Here is a 20,654-nt window from a genome sequence, read left to right as displayed (position 1 = left end):
GCCGCAACCTCGCCAAGTGTGACTGTTTCAACGAGTGGCATAGCAACGAGCAGGATGAGTCCGGTAACACCTATGTGTGTGTGTGTGTGTGTGTGTGTGTGTGTGTGTGTGTGTGTGTGTGTGTGTTTTTGTGTGGCTTAAGCGTTCCGCTGGCGCGCAGGATCAAAGTTCACGTTCGTTACTGTAAAAGGCGCGAAACGTAGTCAGGCCGTGTGTACAACTGCAGTTCCCACAGACGGGCCGTGGTAGGTGGCGCTGGGGGAGGGGGAGGATAATAAATAGCAATAGCAAGAGGCAACACACAGACCCTCGTGACACACATCAAGGCCAGAGTCTGATAAGACGCACCACAAGGTAGCACAAGGAACCTCCTTCCACCTAAGCTAATCAGACTTTTTCCGGAATCCTCGTAGATTCTTTGCAGTCCATTGGATTCCCAGTTTAAACTCGGGATCCTTTGAAGGTGATGTTATTAACAGTAAGATGCCGAGTCCCACAACGTAGAAGCATCTTGATAATGTATTCGACATGATACATGTAGGAGACGTCCAGGAACAGGAAGAGACTCCGTTATCTAAGCAGGTTTGAAGACATCAAGGAAATTCTAAGCAATGGATGACGTGGAGAACCATGAAAACAATCACAAAAAAGTCGTGAAAATGTAAGAAAAATGAAGAACATGAACCCATGAATATGACTGAAAATACGCAATGATTACGGATAGGAAGACACACTTTTACGACAAAGATTAGAATAAACCAGCATAAAAGAACGAAGAAAAGAACGAGTGATGACCAAATAACAAAGATTTCAGATATCTACCAGAATTGAGAGACTTGCGTCTCTAGAGCAAGTCACATTAACAATGGAGCATCGTCACGTATCTGTACACTACCAGACGAAACCAGCCACTCACTGAGGTCAGGTTCCAAACACTACGAAATCGAATCACAAGAAAGGTAGTTCCAGCCAGCGCCCTCTGTATCATCTCAGTGAAACCATTGCATGAGAAGGCTGGGACGAATCTATAAACATTCGACCGTATAACTGAGCAGGAGAGACCACATAAGACCATAGGGAAAGACGATGAAGAGTATAGATGGTTCGAGGACCGGCAGCGTAGCAACGTAGATATAATACTGGCGACCAAAACACTACGATGAAGTAGGAAAATATCAGGCCTTTACCAGTCGATATTTCGAATTACATAACATAACATCAAAGAGACGTTACAGTGTCAGAATAATATGAAGAGAATTATACCAAGTGGAAGACCCACTAGTTTACACAAGGGCCTTGTGAGTTCCTCAGTCGAATCATGATTGGAATAACAGATAAAATCCCATTATATCAAGGCGGACGGACGGCCCTCCTAACTGTATACTCCTACTGTCCTTCAGATTCTTGCGTCTCTCAAAATTCACAGTTCGTTCTTCACGTATTCCCGTGGGTGGGAACAGTCAGTCGACACCTGACTTGATTCTAGACGTCACTTCGACTTTCGACGCCACCTTCACCTCCTCGACGACGATCATCTCCAGCTACTGAGAGAGGACCCTGCAGCATCGCCTTCATGAACAGCAACCTCATGTGATTCCCGCTTCGTCTCACCTCCCGCAGGCGCTGCACGGAACCTCGGCAGCGTCTCAGTTCCCTCCAAAAATAGTTGCATTAGGAACCCTTCTCTAACTTCTGGCATCCCCTTTGTAGTTCAGATATACGCCCGTCACTTGGCCTTCCACTCTGGGATACAGTAATGCGATGGTATCATTTGACACACGATCCTTCCACAACTCGACCATACCAGCCAGCCCTCAGCTGTTAGAGTCTTCGCCACCGTTGTCGGGAGTCGAGATCCACACTGCTCCTTTCCTCACCATTTCTTAAGTGCCAATGCCGCCCTGCTACCCACCTACTGCTGAGTCTCTGATGAAGGTAGTGCTTTCTGTTGATCTCAATTGTGATTCATTCACCACACCCTCCCTCGGCTGCACTCCAGTCGCTGCCCTTACTTGTTCTTTTTTCTCGCTTTCTGATCCTACACTGGCAGTGACAACTTTCCCAGAGGCTTCACGCCCTGGGCCATGTGCATGTCGTCATCGCTGTGTGACCCCGCGTCTCTGTGTACCCATCTCTAAGTCCTCGCACCCAAAACTAGACATTACAAAATCTTGTCTCTCTCAAACCCAATCATTATTAGGTTGACAGCAATCCAGTGAATAAAACGATGAATGCGTGAATCTCATGAGAGTTATCCACTGTGGATACAAGTCTCTTGAGGTCGGTGAGGTCATGTAAAGTGTTGCGAAAGAAAGGAGGCGTAAGGAAGGAGGAAAATATCACAACCCATCCTTGAGTGTCCAACGGCCGCACAGTAATCACGTGACGTATATTACGTTGTCTACCTAATGGCGAGGACACACGAGCAACCAATTCTCAAGAACAAACACCAAAGTAATACTTACAGAAGAGTGAAAGAGGGTTAAGAACAAGTGGGTTAAGTTTTGAGATCAGGATGAACGAACTCAAACGTGAAGACATTGCTTGAAACGGTAACACATGAATAAAACTTTAAATGATACAGCGACACTACACAGATTCCATGTACCATGTACCAAAGTTGTGGGTCCAAATTGGGCCACTCTTCGCGAGCGGCCGCCTCCAGCTTGGAGACACTGGTAAGTATCCTTTCTTCAAATTCTGCTCTTAATGATGCGCCACAAGTTCTCTATCGGATTGATATTTGGGCTGTTGTTTCCAGGCCAGTCATAGATGAAGTCGACTCCACAGTCAGTCAGCCACTGCTTCACAGATCTTGTCCCGTCTGGCAAGGAGCGTCATCCTGCATGAGGCACAAGTTCCCATGGCATTTCTGAGAACAGTCAGGTAAACAGCTCATCAGTAGCTCGAGGTAGTTGTACTGATTCATGGGTTGATGTCTGGGCAGTACGACAAGGTCAATAACGCCATGATAAGAAATACAACCTCAAACCATCAGAGGAGGAGGAGGATCAGGGTGTTGAACACTACCGAAAGTGTACTTAATGTTTCGAGAAGGGTCACTCCCTGGGCGCTAATAAACATGACGAAAGTTCGGTTCCCAGTCACAGAAAACGTGGCTTTTCGTCGCTCCATAGCATGTGCTTCCACTTGGTCTTATTCCACGTATGTCTTGGCAAATGCGATCCTAGGCTGCCGCTGCATAAGGGTGAGGAGGGGGTTTCTTTCAGGGCTAGATGGCAGGATGAAGTGCAGGTTGTCGTGGATGCATCGATGAACAGTCCTTACTGACTCTTCATCATTCAGTCTTGGGATTTTTCTTTAATTTTCGTGCTGACAGACGTGGATTTTAGCTTCAACCCTGACGTACCAGGGTGGTTAGTGTGTGTGGTGAGGTCTTCCGAGCTTTCCTTGGTCTTCCCTTGTGTGCTGGTACTGCCTTACCTTCGCTCTTGCGAAAACTTTCTGTCCATACCTGAATGGATCGGGCAATAGCACCGACGCTCCTCGATATTTCCCTTGCCTGGCGTCTGTGGCTCACACTGACAGTCAGTTCAAGCGACTGACTCTTTTGCCAAGTGGTTTAGCATTCCTGTTGAGGCTCGAGAGCATGAAAACCTTCGGGAGAAGGGTATCACAAGGGGACAAACTACGGTAGAGACCATCGACATTTTTTTTTTTTCCCCTAAAAGAAGGAACAGAGAAGGGGGCCAGGTGAGGATATTCCCTCAAAGGCCCAGTCCTCTGTTCTTAACGCCACCTTGCTATCGCGGGAAATGGCGAATAGTATGAAAGAAAAAGATATATATATATATATATATATATATATATATATATATATATATATATATATATATATATATATATATATATATATATATATATTGTGGATACATTTCCGTGCGTGACCCAAGGATACTTGAATTTTATCTTTAAAAGAATTTTTACATCAGAATAAAGTCTGTTTGTAAAACAATATTAACTCATTTACCTGACTTCCCTCTACCCAATCAGAGTCTGGTTGCAGAAAAATTCCTTGAATAATCTGCGACTTGGCAACTGAGACCCGAGAGTGTGTGTGTGTGTATATATATATGAGGTGAAGGAAGAAACCACGCAATAGTGCCTGGGCATGTGTACACCTATCGCCTGCAGTCGTTGGTGTTGTGTGTGTATGTGTGTGTGTGTGTGAGTGTGTGACGACATACAGGAGTCCAGTTTTTGTGGCGCGCAATCAGGAAAAATACATTGCAGCTCTGAGCTTGTGGTCGGTAACAGTGTGAGAACAGTGTACCTGGATACTTTACACTGTTCACAGGACAGCGGTGACAAGAGGGAAGGAGGAAGGTGGTCTGATGCAGTTAGTCTTCTTTTTCTTTGGTCAGTGGTGGAGACAAGACCTTAGTTCGTGTGGCGCAAACATCTTCCTCTAGCTGGACATGTACGCAAGGTCAGGTGACCAGACCCAGCCTGACCTGAGACCATTTTCACCTGCTGCCTTTATCTTCTCGGATCTGTGCGACGCAGCCCTTGTAGACAGTGTGGATCACTGTAGACAGTGTGGTTCACTGTAGACAGTGTGGATCACTGTAGACAGTGTGCATCACTGTGGACTGTCTCGATCACTGCAGAGACCTACAATTCACCGTAAGCGTCCTGGGTTCTTGCTCATGACCTCAGTTGGGGGAGGTCTTCGAAGACAGTCTGGGTCTTCGTCGGGAGTCAAGACCAAACAAACTCCTGAGCGTCCGATTGCCCAAGTAGGCGGTCTAGGTCTGTCACTTGAGACAGTCCAGGTCATCTGAATCTGTCCAGGTCACTCGTATCGGCCCACGTCATCGGGAACAGCAGTCCGGAACACAGCCACAAGGTGAAGCTTTAACCCTCAGAGCTTCGTCAGCGTCTGCAAGGGCTTCTCCTCCTGCCGCTTCGTCTGTAGGAAGAGAGAGAAAAACAAGTTCCTCCACTTAATATATATAGGTCAGTGTTACACTCTTGCAAGTATATGGTGTGAGTAATCTTTTCCTGTGTTGAGGAGGAGAGAGAGAGAGAGAGAAAGAGAGAGAGAGAGAGAGAGAGAGAGAGAGAGAGAGAGAGAGAGAGAGAATGCATGCGAAGACGATGCGTCATCAGTGACTCTCTCGACCTATGGGTTCGGGTCTGGGGTACGGAACACAGTTCACAAAGGTTGTGGATGTTCTACATTCTCTCTCTCTCTCTCTCTCTCTCTCTCTCTCTCTCTCTCTCTCTCTCTCTCTCTCTCTCTCTCTTAATCTAAATCCGGCGAGAAAATATTGCCGATTCTGTCCTTGTTGAACAGTCCTTTGTTCTTTAGGATGCACCAACATCGGAGAATAATAGACTTGAGGCAACCCGGCTCAAATGGTAAACAATAAGCGAGTGAGGGTGAGGGAGGTGAAGTGCAGCGCTGCGCATGAAGGAGAGTAGGATGAGGTTGAAGGTAACCTTAACTGCGTCAAAATGTCTCTTGCAGGTTTCATACCTCGGTGGATACGAGAGACAAAAGGTGTATATGATAGATGGGAATGACTTACATTTACTAGAGATTAGATGTGTTAATAGACACCAACTAAGAGTGAGGATAAGACTCCACAATAACAAAGGCGAAGCAAAACTTGTCCGAAAGAAATCGAAAGTGACATCAACATCTTGCGTACTACACCACCACACTAACGAAATGCATTGTCATACAAATGACATGGTCGGAGTGTACGTTGTAGTGTTAAAAACGCTGTGGATTGCATTTCTTTTCTTTTCAGTGATTCTGACGAGGATGAGGAGTGCATAATGCCGATATAGAGGAGAAGGAGTCGACGAACTGGACTGTCTCCGTCAGGTTAGGGATGACACGAGGTAAAAGAAGTGATGAGGAGTTGAAGACGAAGTTTTGGCTTGATGTGAGAGACTTGTTCTCCCGATGAGGTCAAAGTTGTAGGCCGTCTTGGTACCGTGTATGACCCGAAGTCAACTCATTGCCAGTTGCTAATAAATGTCAACTAACTGTCTTGGCTGGTGGTTTAGAAAAGAATTACCAAGCAAGAGAAATACCTCTGGGAATAACTTGCCGTTGAAAATGGGGTTGGGTTATAACAGATAGGGTTATACTAGATAGGGTTATGCCATATAGGGTTATACTAGATAGGGTTATACCATATAGGGTCGGTTATACCAGATAGGGTTACACTAGATAGGGTTATACCAGATAGGGTTGGACTATACACACTTCTCTGACCCTGTACCATTTTCTACTCGTGGTGGTGTGGGTGTGTTTACGATTTACGATCTATTCGTCAGCGGAAAAGAGCTTAACACTCGCTTTGCTTCGTATCTTAACTTTATATATATATGTACAATGTCTTTCCTCCTATGCACACACACACACACACACACACACACACACACACACATACAGCCTGAAGGGGAAGAAGAACACTAGGGTTGGATGTAGGCCAACTGCCACGCCCAGGAATCGAACCCATGTAGGTCCGACTCTTGGCTGGCCCGTTGTGAATCATGGCCACGTAACTGTATGTACGAGCATATGTATGTGTCTGTGTATATTCATGTCTCTGCATCTCCTCCACTTTTATCCTCCCCAGAATGGCGCCAACAGTGGGGACTCTACAGCACGTCCAGGATGACCTGAAGACGTGTCAGGAGGACTGTAATCCACGTCTTCGGGACCACAGGCCACGCCCGCCAGGGAACCAGAAGGAGCCAGAACCCACGGACCACAAACACACCAACCCTCGCACTGCAGAGACCACAGGTGACCATACAGACTTATAATAACAAGGACACAGTAACATTCCCCTGAATAATTAGTCTTATTTCTTTTATGTCAATAAATTTCTAAACTTGAATCATGTTTAGGTATCAAATCAACTCTCTCTGTCTTTAATAAATGTCAAACAATTAGATAGATATAAAAGGTAATTACTTGACACGTATAATGATCATTTGCGATGTATTGCACCGCATTTGATTTGTCTTATGCTGAATTCAGACGACAAGACAGTTTACATACATAGTACCTCATCTTCAGTTGCAACGGCAGTCTGAAGAAATAGAAAAATAAACGGTAATTGTATGAAGAAAATAAAAAAAAAAGTCAGCCGGTTTTAGGTAGAAGATCAAATCAGATGTGTTTTCTTTAAAAGCAAATATTTTGTTCATTATATGAAGATCAAATCAGATGCGTAATCTTTAAAAGCAATATATGATTCATTATATTAAGATGAAATCAGATGTGTAATTATCAAAAAGTGTATATGTTTCATATATATTTCTTAACAACAAACAGTTTATTTTTCTAAGATAAAGATGACTGGTTTGGATGCGGGACGGGTTCTGAGACACGGAAAACGTTGCACTTCAACAGCTGCAAAGAAACAAAAAAATATTCCGCGCGCTTCGTGAGACTTGAATCATCTCCCTGAATTTCGACGTAGCCTCTGAACAACCAGCTAAATATAAAAGGGTCAGATGATATCCTGGAGTTCCTAAAGATGACTGGAAACCCGCCTGACAGCCGCCTTCCTTGACCCAGGGTGGCATATATACTTAAGTTTACCTCCGTGTTATCAAAACTATTTGTACGTTTTCTTCCTCAAATAACAGCAAGACTCTTGCGAAGATTCTTGTCCGGGTATATATATATGTCACAAGCGAAATGGAGGTTAGATAAACGACTTTTTCAATATCTATTCATTTTTGGGCCTGACTTTATCCATTGTCACGTCTAGGTTACCAATGTGCACTGAGAAACAGCTATCAGGACCTTCAGTATCTAAATATAAAAGTTATTCATATATCAGAAAATACAAGGGATCCTGCAGGTCCAAGGTTGCACTGCATTATGTAGCAGGGACAGGATGGACTCCTCTGAAGCGGGAAGGTCTCGCTAAAAGAGGCTTGTCAGACACAGTCATGTAAGTAGACAGATGAAAAAAAGAATATATCAGTGTCATCCAATCTACCATCAATATACAAATAACAAAATAAATATTTTCAAGACCACAGAAAACAATCGACAAACTCGTGTTAACAATCATAAGAAAAACAAATCATAAAATACTTGTTCGATGTCTAATATAAACTAATAATATAATACATGACCTTGAGTTCTCTGATACGTAAGTACCCGCAGTCGACTCTCGCTCACCCTGTTTCTACGGGGAAAGTGGGAGAAAACCTTCCACCATCCCAGAGGACATACGACCCCAGAGACATACGACCCCAGAGGACATACAACCCCAGAGACATACGATCCCAGAGGACATACGACCCCAGAGACATACGACCCCAGAGGACATACAACCCCAGAGACATACGACCCCAGAGGACATACAACCCCAGAGACATACGATCCCAGAGGACATACAACCCCAGAGACATACGATCCCAGAGGACATACGATCCCAGAGACATACGATCCCAGAGACATACGACCCCAGAGGCAATGGCAATATATCGCGATAAACCTTCGCCTATTCAGCAACACCTCCGTGAAGGTGTGGTGTATGTGAAGTGATTATTAAGCTTTCCCGTCATGCCACATGTTCCTTAAGGGGTAGTAGCCATTCCGTCATTCCAAGTGTTCTTCGATGATAGCCATTCCGTGGTTCCACAATGGTTGCCATAGATCATTAGTAAATAATTCTATGAGGATAATAATCCTTTTTCTCACAAATCAAAGGGAAAGCCTAGATGTTAACACCTAATGCAAATTATTCTTTGGTAATTTTATGAATCATTTCATTTAGATCAGACGTAAACCTTCGTTACGATGAAGAGAATATCAACAACTTGAAGAAGGAATGTTGTGTAATAATTTCGCCCAAGAACTTTGGGATTTAAGGCTTGCCACACTGCTCGACTGTTGCTGAATACTTGATCCAGGTGATCTCTCTCTCTCTCTCTCTCTCTCTCTCTCTCTCTCTCTCTCTCTCTCTCTCTCTCTCTCACTCCAGAAGCTCAATATGACCTACAAACGAAAAATGGAAATTATCGACAGGAAGTTTTGTTTACTTGAGTCTCCCCCTTTCCCCTCCCTCCCTCCTCAACCCAACGCTGAGGCGTGACCTGAGAACTCTCCTACATTTTCTCCTCCTCTTGCAGAGGATGGAGACCGCAAGCTCTGGTCCAACGGCATGGGCGCTGCCATCTTGACGACGATCCTCTACATATACGGCAACATCCTCGTCATTGGCCAGTTGCCAAGGGACCCTCGCGTTGACTCATGGCGGCTCCTCATGTCATCGCCGACACCCACCGTCTTGGCGATCTTCGCCTACATCGCCGTCGTGACGTGGTTGGGTCCGCGTCTTATGCGTGGCCGGCAGCCGCTCAAGGCGGTCAAACCCATCATGCTCCTGTACAACGCATTCCAAGTGGTCTTCTCCACTTGGATGTTCTACGAGGTGGGTGATGTACTCTCTGTCTCTTCTCTCTCTCTCTCTCTCTCTCTCTCTCTCTCTCTCTCTCTCTCTCTCTCTCTCTCTCTCTCTCTCTCTCTCTATCTCTCTCTCTCTCTCTCTCTCTCTCTCTCTCTCTCTCTCTCTCTCTCTTTTCTCCCGTCGCTCTCGTCCACCATACCGCCGGTAATAGGTGTCCATTTACGATACAAGCTCTTTTCTTCTTTTTTTTTTTAGCCTGGCAGAACAAGGAACGAAACCGACGAAGCGCGAAAACACACCAGCCACCACCACCACCACCTTGCTCCAACCTCGGCTACACCCGGGGGTTGGATGGCACCCAACCCACGTACTCGTTCTTGCAATCATTAGTAATCATATCTATTGCTGTTATCCTTTTTTTTTTTTTTACATCCTGATGTTGTTGTTAATGCTTGTGATTCTCTAAATTCCTGCTATTAACAACTCAACATTTCTGTAGATGATGTTTACAACCTCGGAGGAGAGATGAATAGTAATAGTCTACTGACGTCATCATTGCCTTTGTTGATCATAGCTGGTCAACACATCCGGTTTGCCACGTCCTAGTCAGTTGATTTTTTATTTTCAGAAGTCTTGCCTATTTTCGTAGACCTAAATTTACTTCTGTTATCCGTATGACCATTGCTTAATGTCGATCAAAAGATGAGCTTATACTATTTCTTTCTCTTCCATTCGTTGTCATATTGCTGATACAATCTACTGTTTCCTTGAAAATTCCCAGCGACATGACCTTGCCTTCCGACTAGAGTACGAGGGTCTGACCTCTGACCTCAAAGCCATGGGTTGTATCGTTGTGCTCGAAGGTCGTACCAAACGTGCTCAAGAGTCGTACCGTCGTGCTCGAGGGTCGTACCGTCGTGCTCGAGGGTCGTACCGTCGTGCTCGAGGGTAGTACCGTCGTGCTCGAGGGTCGTACCGTTGTACTCGAGGGTCGTACCGTCGTGCTCGAGGGTCGTACCGTCGTGCTCGATGGTCGTACCGTCGTGCTCGAGGGTTGTACCGTCGTGCTCGAGGGTCGTACCGTTGTGCTCGAGGGTCGTACCCTCGTGCTCGCGGGTCGTACCGTTGTGCTCGAGGGTCGTACCCTCGTGCTCGAGGGTCGTACCGTTGTGCTCGAGGGTCGTACCGTTGTGCTCGAGGGTCGTACCCTCGTGCTCGCGGGTCGTACCGTTGTGCTCGCGGATCGTACCGTTATATTCAGTAGTTGAAGGTTGCTCCGCCTCCACCAGAAGGACATAGTCCCCATCCTAACCTGACCGGTTCGTATGTACAGACGGATAATATACCACTTTGTCTTCCCGCGAGGACAAAGACGCTATTAACTCCCCTCAAGGACGCTGTGCGAAAGAGTTAGAAAAACACGACAGTGAGGAGGCAGTGCGCACCCAGAGCGCAAGCACGGCTGGAGAGAATTCTATCCTTCCAACACACAGCTGTCGACAAGAGCGGGAGTCGCAGGCGAGTCACTTGTTCGACGCCTGGAAGCAATTAGATAACCAAGACACGATTTGAACGTCACATGAAAACGACCGTCGATCCTTAAACTAAGCTTATTAAGCGCCTGGCGTTCAGAAGACTTCAAGATTATAAACAGACTGACACTCCTTAGTTTAAGCTTTGAAAGCGACTGATGATCCTTGAATTAAGTTTGTAAAGTGATTGTTGTTCCTTAAACTAAAGTTATAAAGCGACTGGTGTCCCCTAAACTATATCTCACGTCACTTTATGTGAATATACGTAACCAAGAACGACATTTTGCGAAGAAAATGAGATCCTGAAGTTCAAAAAAGAAAAACGTTTTAGGGAGAAACTATGTTAACCTCTCTTGAGTAGCAGGGGTTGTACTGTTATGAATGAAAGTCTGAAAATAAGGTCAAGAAGAAGGCAACAGATATGACCGTTAAGATGACTGAGTTTTCAAGAGTTGGGTAGACCCAGCCAATCATGGATGGTAAAAGAATAAGAGAGGAATTAATTACAACCTCCATATTTCTTACTGATGTTAAGGACAGTGAGCGGGTCTGTCAAAACTATAAAACAAGAGCAACCAAAGTGATACATCGAGACAATAGATAAGAGACATTTTGGTAAAAGGACAGACACGTAAATAAGAGGTTGAATGAGGATATCTCTCCAGTAACGTACGAATAGGTATTGACGGATGGGTCGTCGACCGTACACATCTCCAAAGATTTTTAACTCCAGCCAAACTTTCTCTTCACGCTCAGATGACTTTCCCCCTGATCTTGAGGTCATCAAGCACAGATTTCCCTCTCTTCTTCCCTTGTGGTTATAAGCTCTCATGTCTTTCCTTCACCACAACTTTCAGTAGATTCCCTCCTCATCCTCCTCGTCCTCCTCCTCCTCCTCCTTCCCCCCAAAAAATATGTCCGACCTAATTCTCTGGTCTTAGCGTCATCTTTTATCGAATAAACACCTTCATCCTCAATTACTTATAGGTAGAACTTCGTTGCTCTGTTGTTGTTTTACCCAAATTACATCCATTTGGTCTATTTTTCTAAGTGACCTCCTTTCAAATCTTTAACATGTCGTGTTTCATTTTGCATCGCTAGGTCCATTGTCCCTGTATGATACGTAAGTATAGGATCCATAACAAAATCATTATCATCTGTAAATTTAGCTTTAGGTCAGGTTCATTCGGGAGCAGCCTATGTTAAAAGCAACTGCACCTCTTATATTTACCATTGCAAGATGTTGCACTTCAAAGATGCTTGATTGTTTTTTTGAAGTTGTTAAGATGTTTGATTTTCAAATCGCATTGTCACGGTTCCTTGCCTTTGTTCTTTATATGATTTCCATCATCGTCATCGCTTTGGAGACGTCATCAGCGGACAAAATGGAATGCGACAATGTTTGTTTGCTCGAGGGCATTCTGGCTCCAAAGGAGTTCATCATTTCCCTGATCCTGGAAGGAGAGCAATGTTGAAGCAGGAGCAGCTCTCTAGGAGGGGCGGAGGGGCCATATATATATATATATATAAGTGTGTGTGTGTGTGTGTGTGTGTGTACAAGGCCACTGTTTGTCTTACATTTTACACTTTAATTAAGAAACCTTCGAATCACTCATATTTTTCCCTCGTTTACTGACCTTGAGCCACAGTCTCTTTGCTCGAACTGACTTAAAATTATTCATACATTTATAACACATTTTTCATATTGCCGGCAGTGGTGATTGACACGGGATGAATAAAGGAACTAGTACGATATTGTTGCGTAAAGGAGAAAAAATGTACTTGTGATCTATCTAGGTCCAGTTCTCCTTGACTAACATTTCAACTTGACTCTGATTAACATGTCCTCCCGGCAGGCGGGTATGGCTGGTTGGTTCGGGTCCTACTCCTTCCTCTGCCAGCCATGCGACTTCTCCAACAGTCCCGAGGCTCTCAGGGTAAGACAGTGTACGTGTTTCTGTCTGTTTCCCTTCCGTGCTGTATATGATGACGACGTCTCATGTTATAACCTTTCCCTAAGTCTGAGTTTTATTTGTTATTTATGTTGTTAACTCGTGTGTTTTTAATGTTCCTCCGGCAGATGGTTAATGTTGCTATTTGGTACAACATCTCCAAGTTTATTGACTTCTTTGATACGGTGAGTACACAGCTTGTATCACTCTAACACCGAATACTGTAGTGTTACTCTCACTGTAACAACGAATACTGTAGCGTTATTCTCACACTCTAACACCGAATACTGACGTGTTACTCTCACTGTAACACCGACTACTGTAGTGTTACTGTTTCTGTAACATTGAGAACTGTAGTGTTTCTCTGTAACACCCACTACTGTAGTATTGGTCTCACTACAGCATCGAGTGCTGTAGTGTTTATGAAGCAGAGAAACTCTGTAGTATTCCTCTACTTCTCCTTTGTCAGAAAAGTTTCCCTATACACTTAACATCCAAACCATACTCTTCGTAAGAAATACAAATCATGATATTTTTACCCGTAACGGAGAGAAAAAAAAATAGTGCATTATCATTCTCAGTGTCCACAGATCAGTCGACCTCATTATTCTCAAAAAAATATAAAAAAAAAACAGAAAAAAAACCACCCTTGGTAATGCCTTCCTTGTTCCCCTGCAGTTATTTTTCGTCCTCAACAAGAAGTACAGCCACATCTCGCTGCTCCACGTCAGCCACCACGCCCTGATGCCGCTTGGCCTGTGGTATGGGGTCCGCCACGAACCAGGTACAGCATACAGACTCTTCGTACCTGCCTGACCTTGAGGGGGTCTCCTCTCTGCCAGCCAGGCGTGTGTGTGTGTGTGTGTGTGTGTGTGGAAGACCTCCTGATACCCGCCTTTGCTCGTAAACGTCTACTATCAATCAGTGTGGTGGAAAGATCTCATACCTCTCTGTTTCCAGTGGACCTCCACTGTCAGCCAGGTGTTTACGTGTGGAAGGCATCCCACCTGTTGATGTGGTCGTCCAGTGTTAGCCAGATGTGTGGCAAAAACCTACCTCTCTCTCTCACACACACACACACACCTGTCTGTTCTGGTGATCTGGGGTCTTGTGAAGCAAAGCTTACAAGCTTTGACTGCACCGAGGCTGTAAACATGGTCGGTGGATGGCTGGCGAACGAGAGAAACGATGAATGCGAGAGAGAGAGAGAGAGAGAGAGAGAGAGAGAGAGAGAGAGAGAGAGAGAGAGAGAGAGAGAGAGAGAGAGAGAGATGGCCATGAGATAATGACGAGACTGTTGTGGGAGGGAGAGAGGGTCGTCCTCCTGGGTTCATAAGGCCTCAAGCCACATAACCAAGCCACTTAAGGCTTTATGGTGAGAGTAACAAGTGTTAGTGCGACGTGTATGGCAAGTTAGGTAGTAGCATCGTTCTTTATTTTTCTTGTAGTACACAAACGCCGTAGATCCATAAGTGCCTCTAATGTCGTGGTGAATAAGAGAGAGGCATCGAGGTTACGTTTATCCTGGAAAAGATAATGATTGATGATAGATCTTTTTTTTTTTTTCGTGTGACAGTCAGTATGCCAAGGTTAGTTCTGCCGCTGGCTAAAGGTTAGAACTGAATCTCATTAAGTTTCTGAAAGCAAGAGGCACCAAGCGAGAGAGAGAGGAAAAAAGGTTTGGAAGCTAACTTTTGTGTGTTCTCTGATGTTAAGCTGGTTAGCGGGTGTCCATTAATCATTCGTACGAAGAACATAACAGGTCTTTAAAGGGATATGTTCGACGCTGTTATGGATAATCGTTGTCTAGGAGCTGGAGATGACTGATATCAAGGAGAAAAGTAAAACGTGAATGGGAAAGTATGCCAGAAATTCTAAGTGTTTTACCATCCCAAAGAACTGAGGTGGTCTTCATAGATATTGATGCCATCAACATCACTGTACTCGAGAGCCGAGGGTCAAACTCACGGTCAAAATCCAGATTCAAACTTCATATCTTGATGGCCTTTTCTTCTTCCCCACCTCACCCCATCCCCCGCCCCGCCCAGTTCAAAAAGATCCAGTGTTCCGCCCCCATCTTAATGACCTTTTCTTCACCTCACCCCACCACATTCCCCGCTCCGCCCCCTTCTAAAAGATCCAGTGTCCTCCACCTCCCCCCGGGGAAGATAACTGGCGTGAACAACGTCATTCAGAATACCAAACGACTGAATGACCTCATCTAAACAAGGCTAAGATCACTGTGGTTGCCTACAAGATTTCATAACCCAGGAAACCCACTGAGGTGAAATAAGATCAAAAGAGAGAGAAAAAAAGAAGTTATGTCTGAAGGACTGAGGCAAGTTTTCAACCAAGGAAAATTACTTTTTTTCTCTAAGTGGGGAGAGGGAAAAAAGAAGTCGACCTGTGTACTTACAAAGATAAAACAGTAGTAGAAATAGTCAAAATACTTAGATGACTTGAAGTTAGTTTTTAAGTACTTATAAAAGGCGAGAACCTTCTGGTGTTTTTTTCTTCTTTTCTGACCATGTCTGTGGCCAAATCTTCGATATGAATATTGGTCCTGGATGTGCTAAAGATTACCAGACGTTTGAAAAAATATATAAGACAGAAATTCAAAGAAGAAGAGTCTGTTCCTATCATTCTTAATAGTGTGGTAGTTAGTGTCACACTAACTAAGGTATGAATATCGAAAAAAAAAGAATTGTGAATTACAAGTTCCTTAAACAAGAGAGTGATGAAAAAGAGATTTGAAGGATTGTTGACTTATTAGGAAAGAGATATGAAGGAGTGTTGACTTATTAGGAAAGGGATTTGAATGTTTGATGGCTTATGTTATCTTTGTGTCGGCGATTCATTAAGAAAAGGTTCAAAAGGTTTTACTTTGTCATTCGACTGGATGATTTTTGTTTGCTGTTGTCTGGACGAGTTCTGGATGGATGACTATGCAGGAGACACACACTCTCTACCTTGAAGTCATTCGTAGTTAGTATCACGTCTTCTTCATTCTGATAGACAATCTATCTTTTTTTTAAACAAGAGTTATGTCTGTTTCTGCTGATTATATTTACCCTGCATTCTAAGCACAGTTGTGTCTATTTCCACTGAATACATCTGCCTGTGATCCAGGCAGATGTCATGTCTATGATCAACTACATTCTCTCCGGTACACTTGCAGGTGGCCAGACAACATTCTTCGGGTTCTTGAATGCCTTCGTCCACATTGTGATGTACACCTACTACCTGCTGGCAGCCATGGGTCCCCGCGTTCGGCCATACCTCTGGTGGAAGAAGTACCTCACTACCTTCCAGATGATCCAATTCATCCTGATTTTCGTTCACGCCTCGCTGGTAGGTAGCGCATCTCACTCCCACAACAGACGGCCCGCGAAGGATGAGCAGGAGGAACGCTCGTGTGTGCTCACACCTCATACTTCCGAGCATGAGAGAGATTAGATGTCTATTTATCAAAACCTATTCTCAGAGTCGTGGTATAGCACCAAGACTCTGGCTTTCAAAAAAAAAAAGAAAAAAAAGAAAGCTAATATGCTCTAAATAATGCTATTAGACCCAGTGTTTTGTTAAAAGGTATTGGATACGATCATTAACATTTCATATGTATTCATCAGTATCACTCGAATGCATCCACATCGTTCCTTCCTTACCTTTTTGCACTTCTCATTGTAAGATGATATGTCAAGTGAGACCATGTCTTCGAGTCAATACCACCTCCATTGAGAATGCAGTCAGGCACTGTTTCTCTTATCCAAATAGATATCATCAACAAAAGTCTATCATGCATTGAAACACATTCATGTTATTGAATTCTTCCTTCTAATAAACATTTAGAAAGTTCAGTAATCATATATCATATCGTGTTCACAAATATCTCTTATCATATCCAGTCCCTTATCAATCCTCTAACATTCCTCTGACAAGAGGATGGTGGAGGATCCAGTACCAAAAACAGCAAAAGATAAGGACTTGTAAGATATTCCTATAGTGTTGGCGGACACCCGCCTGTAGGTGGCAACACCGCGAACGGGAGAAGTTACCTTCGACGAGGCTGTACACCATCGTCAGCGGACGGTATAGCATCGTCGAGGACCTTCTCGCCCCCGAGGAGACCCACCATACCTCCCACTCCTGCATAAGGGGCGTCAGGCCTCAAAGCTTCAGTAGTCCTGGGGATTACATTATGATCATGATAACACAGATAATGAGGTGTGGTTGATGCTCTCCTCCTCCTCCTCCTCACCTGCAGACTATCGTTACTGGCTGTCCTGTTGGCATCCCCCTGATGAGAGTGGTGCTCGTCCTCGCCGTCATGTTCCTCCTCCTCTTCACCGACTTCTACATCAAGGCTTACAGACAGAAGGCCAAGCGGCAGGTACGAGGAAAACTCCTCTCTCTCTCTCTCTCTCTCTCTCTCTCTCTCTCTCTCTCTCTCTCTCATTTGCTGGGTGTAAATAGAGAATTCTTATCTCAAAACCTCTGTTGTACGGATGATGAAGACGTGTTATATATATATATATATATATATATATATATATATATATATATATATATATATATATATATATATATATATATATATATATGTTCTTTTGGCTTATCGGTCTGTTATGTAAAATATTTATCAGGTCATACTGCTTAGACCTGTTCAAGATGACGGTAGAACCCTTGAGTATATGATGGTAACCTGGTCTTTGACCTAACCCATAATAGTTGGGTCAAAGGAAACATACACCAGCATACGAAAGCCTCGTACCGTCGTGCTCAAAAAAAAACTCGCACCGTCTTGTTGATCCAGATTAGCATAATAGAAGTCTTCTGTACCTTTACCTCCACCTCCTTACCTTCCCGTAGGTCGTGAGCAGTCTGAGCAAGATCCCCAAGTACCTCTCCTATCTCCTGGGTGAGGCGCAGAAAGGACACCAAGACAGTGGCCAGTGGATGGAGTCGACGACCGACTCGATCAATGCCATGATCAAGTCCTCAGCGAGATCGAGGGATCTCATCGACGGCGAAGGATATTACGACCTCAGGAGTCGTCTACACAACAGCTAGATGATCGCTCTAGAGCTGACTCGATCTACTCTATAGAATGTATTCAATGATTTAGCTTCATCTCTCTAAAAGCTAGACGAAACTTTATTGCTCACACTAGACTAACTGGTTTTAGAAGAGTCAGTGCATAGGAGCGTAAAGCTAGACTAACTTGTTTAAAAGAAGCGAAGTATTCTAACCATACTAGGCTAACTTAGACGCTAACGATTAAACAAACTAGGACGAAATATTACCAGACGATTCACATCAGAGGAAAAAAATAAAAAATAAAAGACCTGGACTTGGTCTGGGATCATCTTAGCCAGTCATTAAACTGGTCGAAGGAGATGAGGGTAGTTAGGCTTTACTAAAACAATTACAACTGTATATAGATAGATAACACTTGTTCGACGAGAAGACAATACACATCTTGTTAATGACCCAGTGATAAAAGATATTTTGTATAGGACTGCCTGTCGTGTCGTTAAACCAGTTTTTTAGCGAAGTAAATAACTAACCCTTTCTTCAAACTAGTATACTGCTACTCCACATACACGCCAAGTATGAATATGTACATGTGTATGTATGTATATGTATGTGTATGTATATGTATACGTTGAAATGTATAGGTATGTATATGTGCGTGTGTGGGCGTTTATCTATATACATGTGCATTTGGGTGGGTTGGGCCATTTTCTTCGTCTGTTTCCTTGCGCTACTTCGCTAACGGGGGAGACAGCGATTAAGTATGATTGTAGAATAAAGAATATATATCACAATAACGCACATACCACACACTTATATTACATACAAGTTATCTTTGTATTTCTGAGAATATATATATATATATATATATATATATATATATATATATATATATATATATATATATATATATATGTTGTAAGTATTATCTGTATGTTGAAGTTGAAATGGATGATAATTGAACGATAAGAAACAGTATTATTTTGCATTGGCATTATATACTTAAGGAATGCTGATGAAGCAGTTAAGATAAGGTCACAATAGATTTAAGACAATATAATAAAATGAACAGAATATGGAAGACTGAAGTGTTTTATACCATAATCTAGAACTCCAGACTCAACCCTATAACACTAAACCAAAAAATGTTTTCTAACACGAAGTTCGTTGACTTTCGCTGTACATGACGTTATTGTATTTTGCAACCACCTCATGGCTTCATAAGCTTATGGTTCTTCAGTACGTGTATCTGACACAGTTAGTTGGTTGTTTAATGGTGATCAGGGTCAACTTAGACCGTCAAGTTCAACTTATTCCACCTCACCTTAATATCTTTACGTGTTTAAGTAGTATATGTTCTATGACCAAGAACCATCTCTTGTTGAAGCATATGGACCAAGACATCAAATACACTGTCTTGTTAAGGAATAAAGTAATCCTAACGTATAACAATTGGTCTGGTTAGGAAAACGAGTTCATAACACATAGCGAGATGATGTACATGTAATTCAGACGAATACAACACCAGTTGATTCGATCTCTCAATATCTTTAACAAAAAGTAAATACAATGATACTCAATAAATCAGTTTCCACACAAGTTTACGAAGTGCACCAGCATCACAAGCTAGCAAACATAACTTGACAAGTCACGCACGTTCTGTGGAACAGTTGTTGACATACAGAATTGAAAAACAAATTTGCTCCACAAAGTCTGTAAACAATATAATTGTTTATGGTACAACTGCGAACAAACAAGACCTTAATACGCTTGCTAATTCTGTTCTGTTGTCTACCAAGAACAAAATTCTGAAAAGAAATTATTAGTAGTAGTAGTAGTAATAGCAACAGTTATGGGCGAATCGGGTACGCACCACAGCCGTAGAGTTTCCTTATCATTATAAAGGAAAACTTGTTTAATAATTCTTTGTAACTGGACTGGTTTATACTGACCAGATATGTACACCTATCACCAAGACTGTGGCAGTGTATGTACACACGGTGAGACACAGACTACCAAAGAAGATAGTATGTACAAACTGTTAAAGAAAATGGGGAGCGTATGTACAAACTGTTAAAGAAAATGGGGAGCGTATGTACAAGCTATCAAAGCAAATGGAGAGAGAGAGAGAGAGAGAGAGAGAGAGAGAGAGAGAGAGAGAGAGAGAGAGAGAGAGAGAGCTATATGACGTGGGTGTATCTCGACGCCGGCGTCGTCATAGCTTTTGATTTCGGGAGAAGGGTCGCTGGTCAAAGATCCAAGCAGCCAACCAACTCACGCGCGAGCGTTCGTTCTCAGCAGCGCACATCCAAGTAGTGCATAATGTTGACAAGTCTCACACAGGCCACTGATGGTTACCCAAGATTACACACACACACGCACACACATACATGTTTTCAAGAATAGCCATACGTATATGTACTGAGAGCGAGTCTGATCGCCTTAATGACCCCCTGGAAGTCGTCAGAGCTAATACCCCTATAACCAACCACCCATTAACCATATGATATTTGGTTATTCTTATATATAACTGTATGTTTTGACACCGGTTCAATGACCTTTAGGTGTTTGATATCCACTAAATCCAACATTATAAACACTTGGTATTTACTTTTCAATCACTTGAAGTCACTTTAAGAATTGTGTTCCTATATCATGCAAGACGGTCTCTGACCTCGAAAGAAATATCTATTATCCAACACAAACACAAGTGGAGG

General features: G+C 43.4%; 2 protein-coding genes across 3 annotated transcripts in view; one reads left to right on the top strand and one right to left on the bottom strand.

Annotated features, from left to right (window-relative positions):
• The first annotated feature begins 4,105 nt into the window (after window positions 1-4,105).
• On the top strand, window positions 4,106-19,018 carry LOC139754077 (very long chain fatty acid elongase 7-like). Its single transcript, XM_071671123.1, has 9 exons — window positions 4,106-4,980; window positions 6,621-6,790; window positions 9,142-9,443; window positions 12,808-12,888; window positions 13,032-13,088; window positions 13,582-13,687; window positions 16,082-16,254; window positions 17,168-17,293; window positions 17,773-19,018. The coding sequence occupies exons 2-9, from the start codon at window positions 6,622-6,624 to the stop codon at window positions 17,971-17,973; spliced, it is 1,215 nt and encodes a 404-aa protein (XP_071527224.1). The 5' UTR covers window positions 4,106-4,980; window position 6,621; the 3' UTR covers window positions 17,974-19,018.
• The window catches only part of LOC139754079 (very long chain fatty acid elongase AAEL008004-like), a 24,153-nt gene continuing 22,286 nt past the window's right edge, over window positions 18,788-20,654 (bottom strand). For both annotated transcript variants that reach the window (XM_071671128.1, XM_071671129.1), the window contains exon 9: window positions 18,788-20,654. This exon is cut by the window's right edge and continues 2,639 nt beyond it. The gene's annotated coding sequence lies outside the window, so the exon portion shown is untranslated.

Source organism: Panulirus ornatus, chromosome 16, assembly GCF_036320965.1.
Source record: "Panulirus ornatus isolate Po-2019 chromosome 16, ASM3632096v1, whole genome shotgun sequence".
In the NCBI taxonomy this organism is placed as follows: Eukaryota; Metazoa; Arthropoda; class Malacostraca; order Decapoda; family Palinuridae; genus Panulirus; species Panulirus ornatus.
The sequence above is the reverse complement of the archived record's forward strand: the minus strand, read 5'-3'. Positions and strand labels throughout refer to the sequence as shown.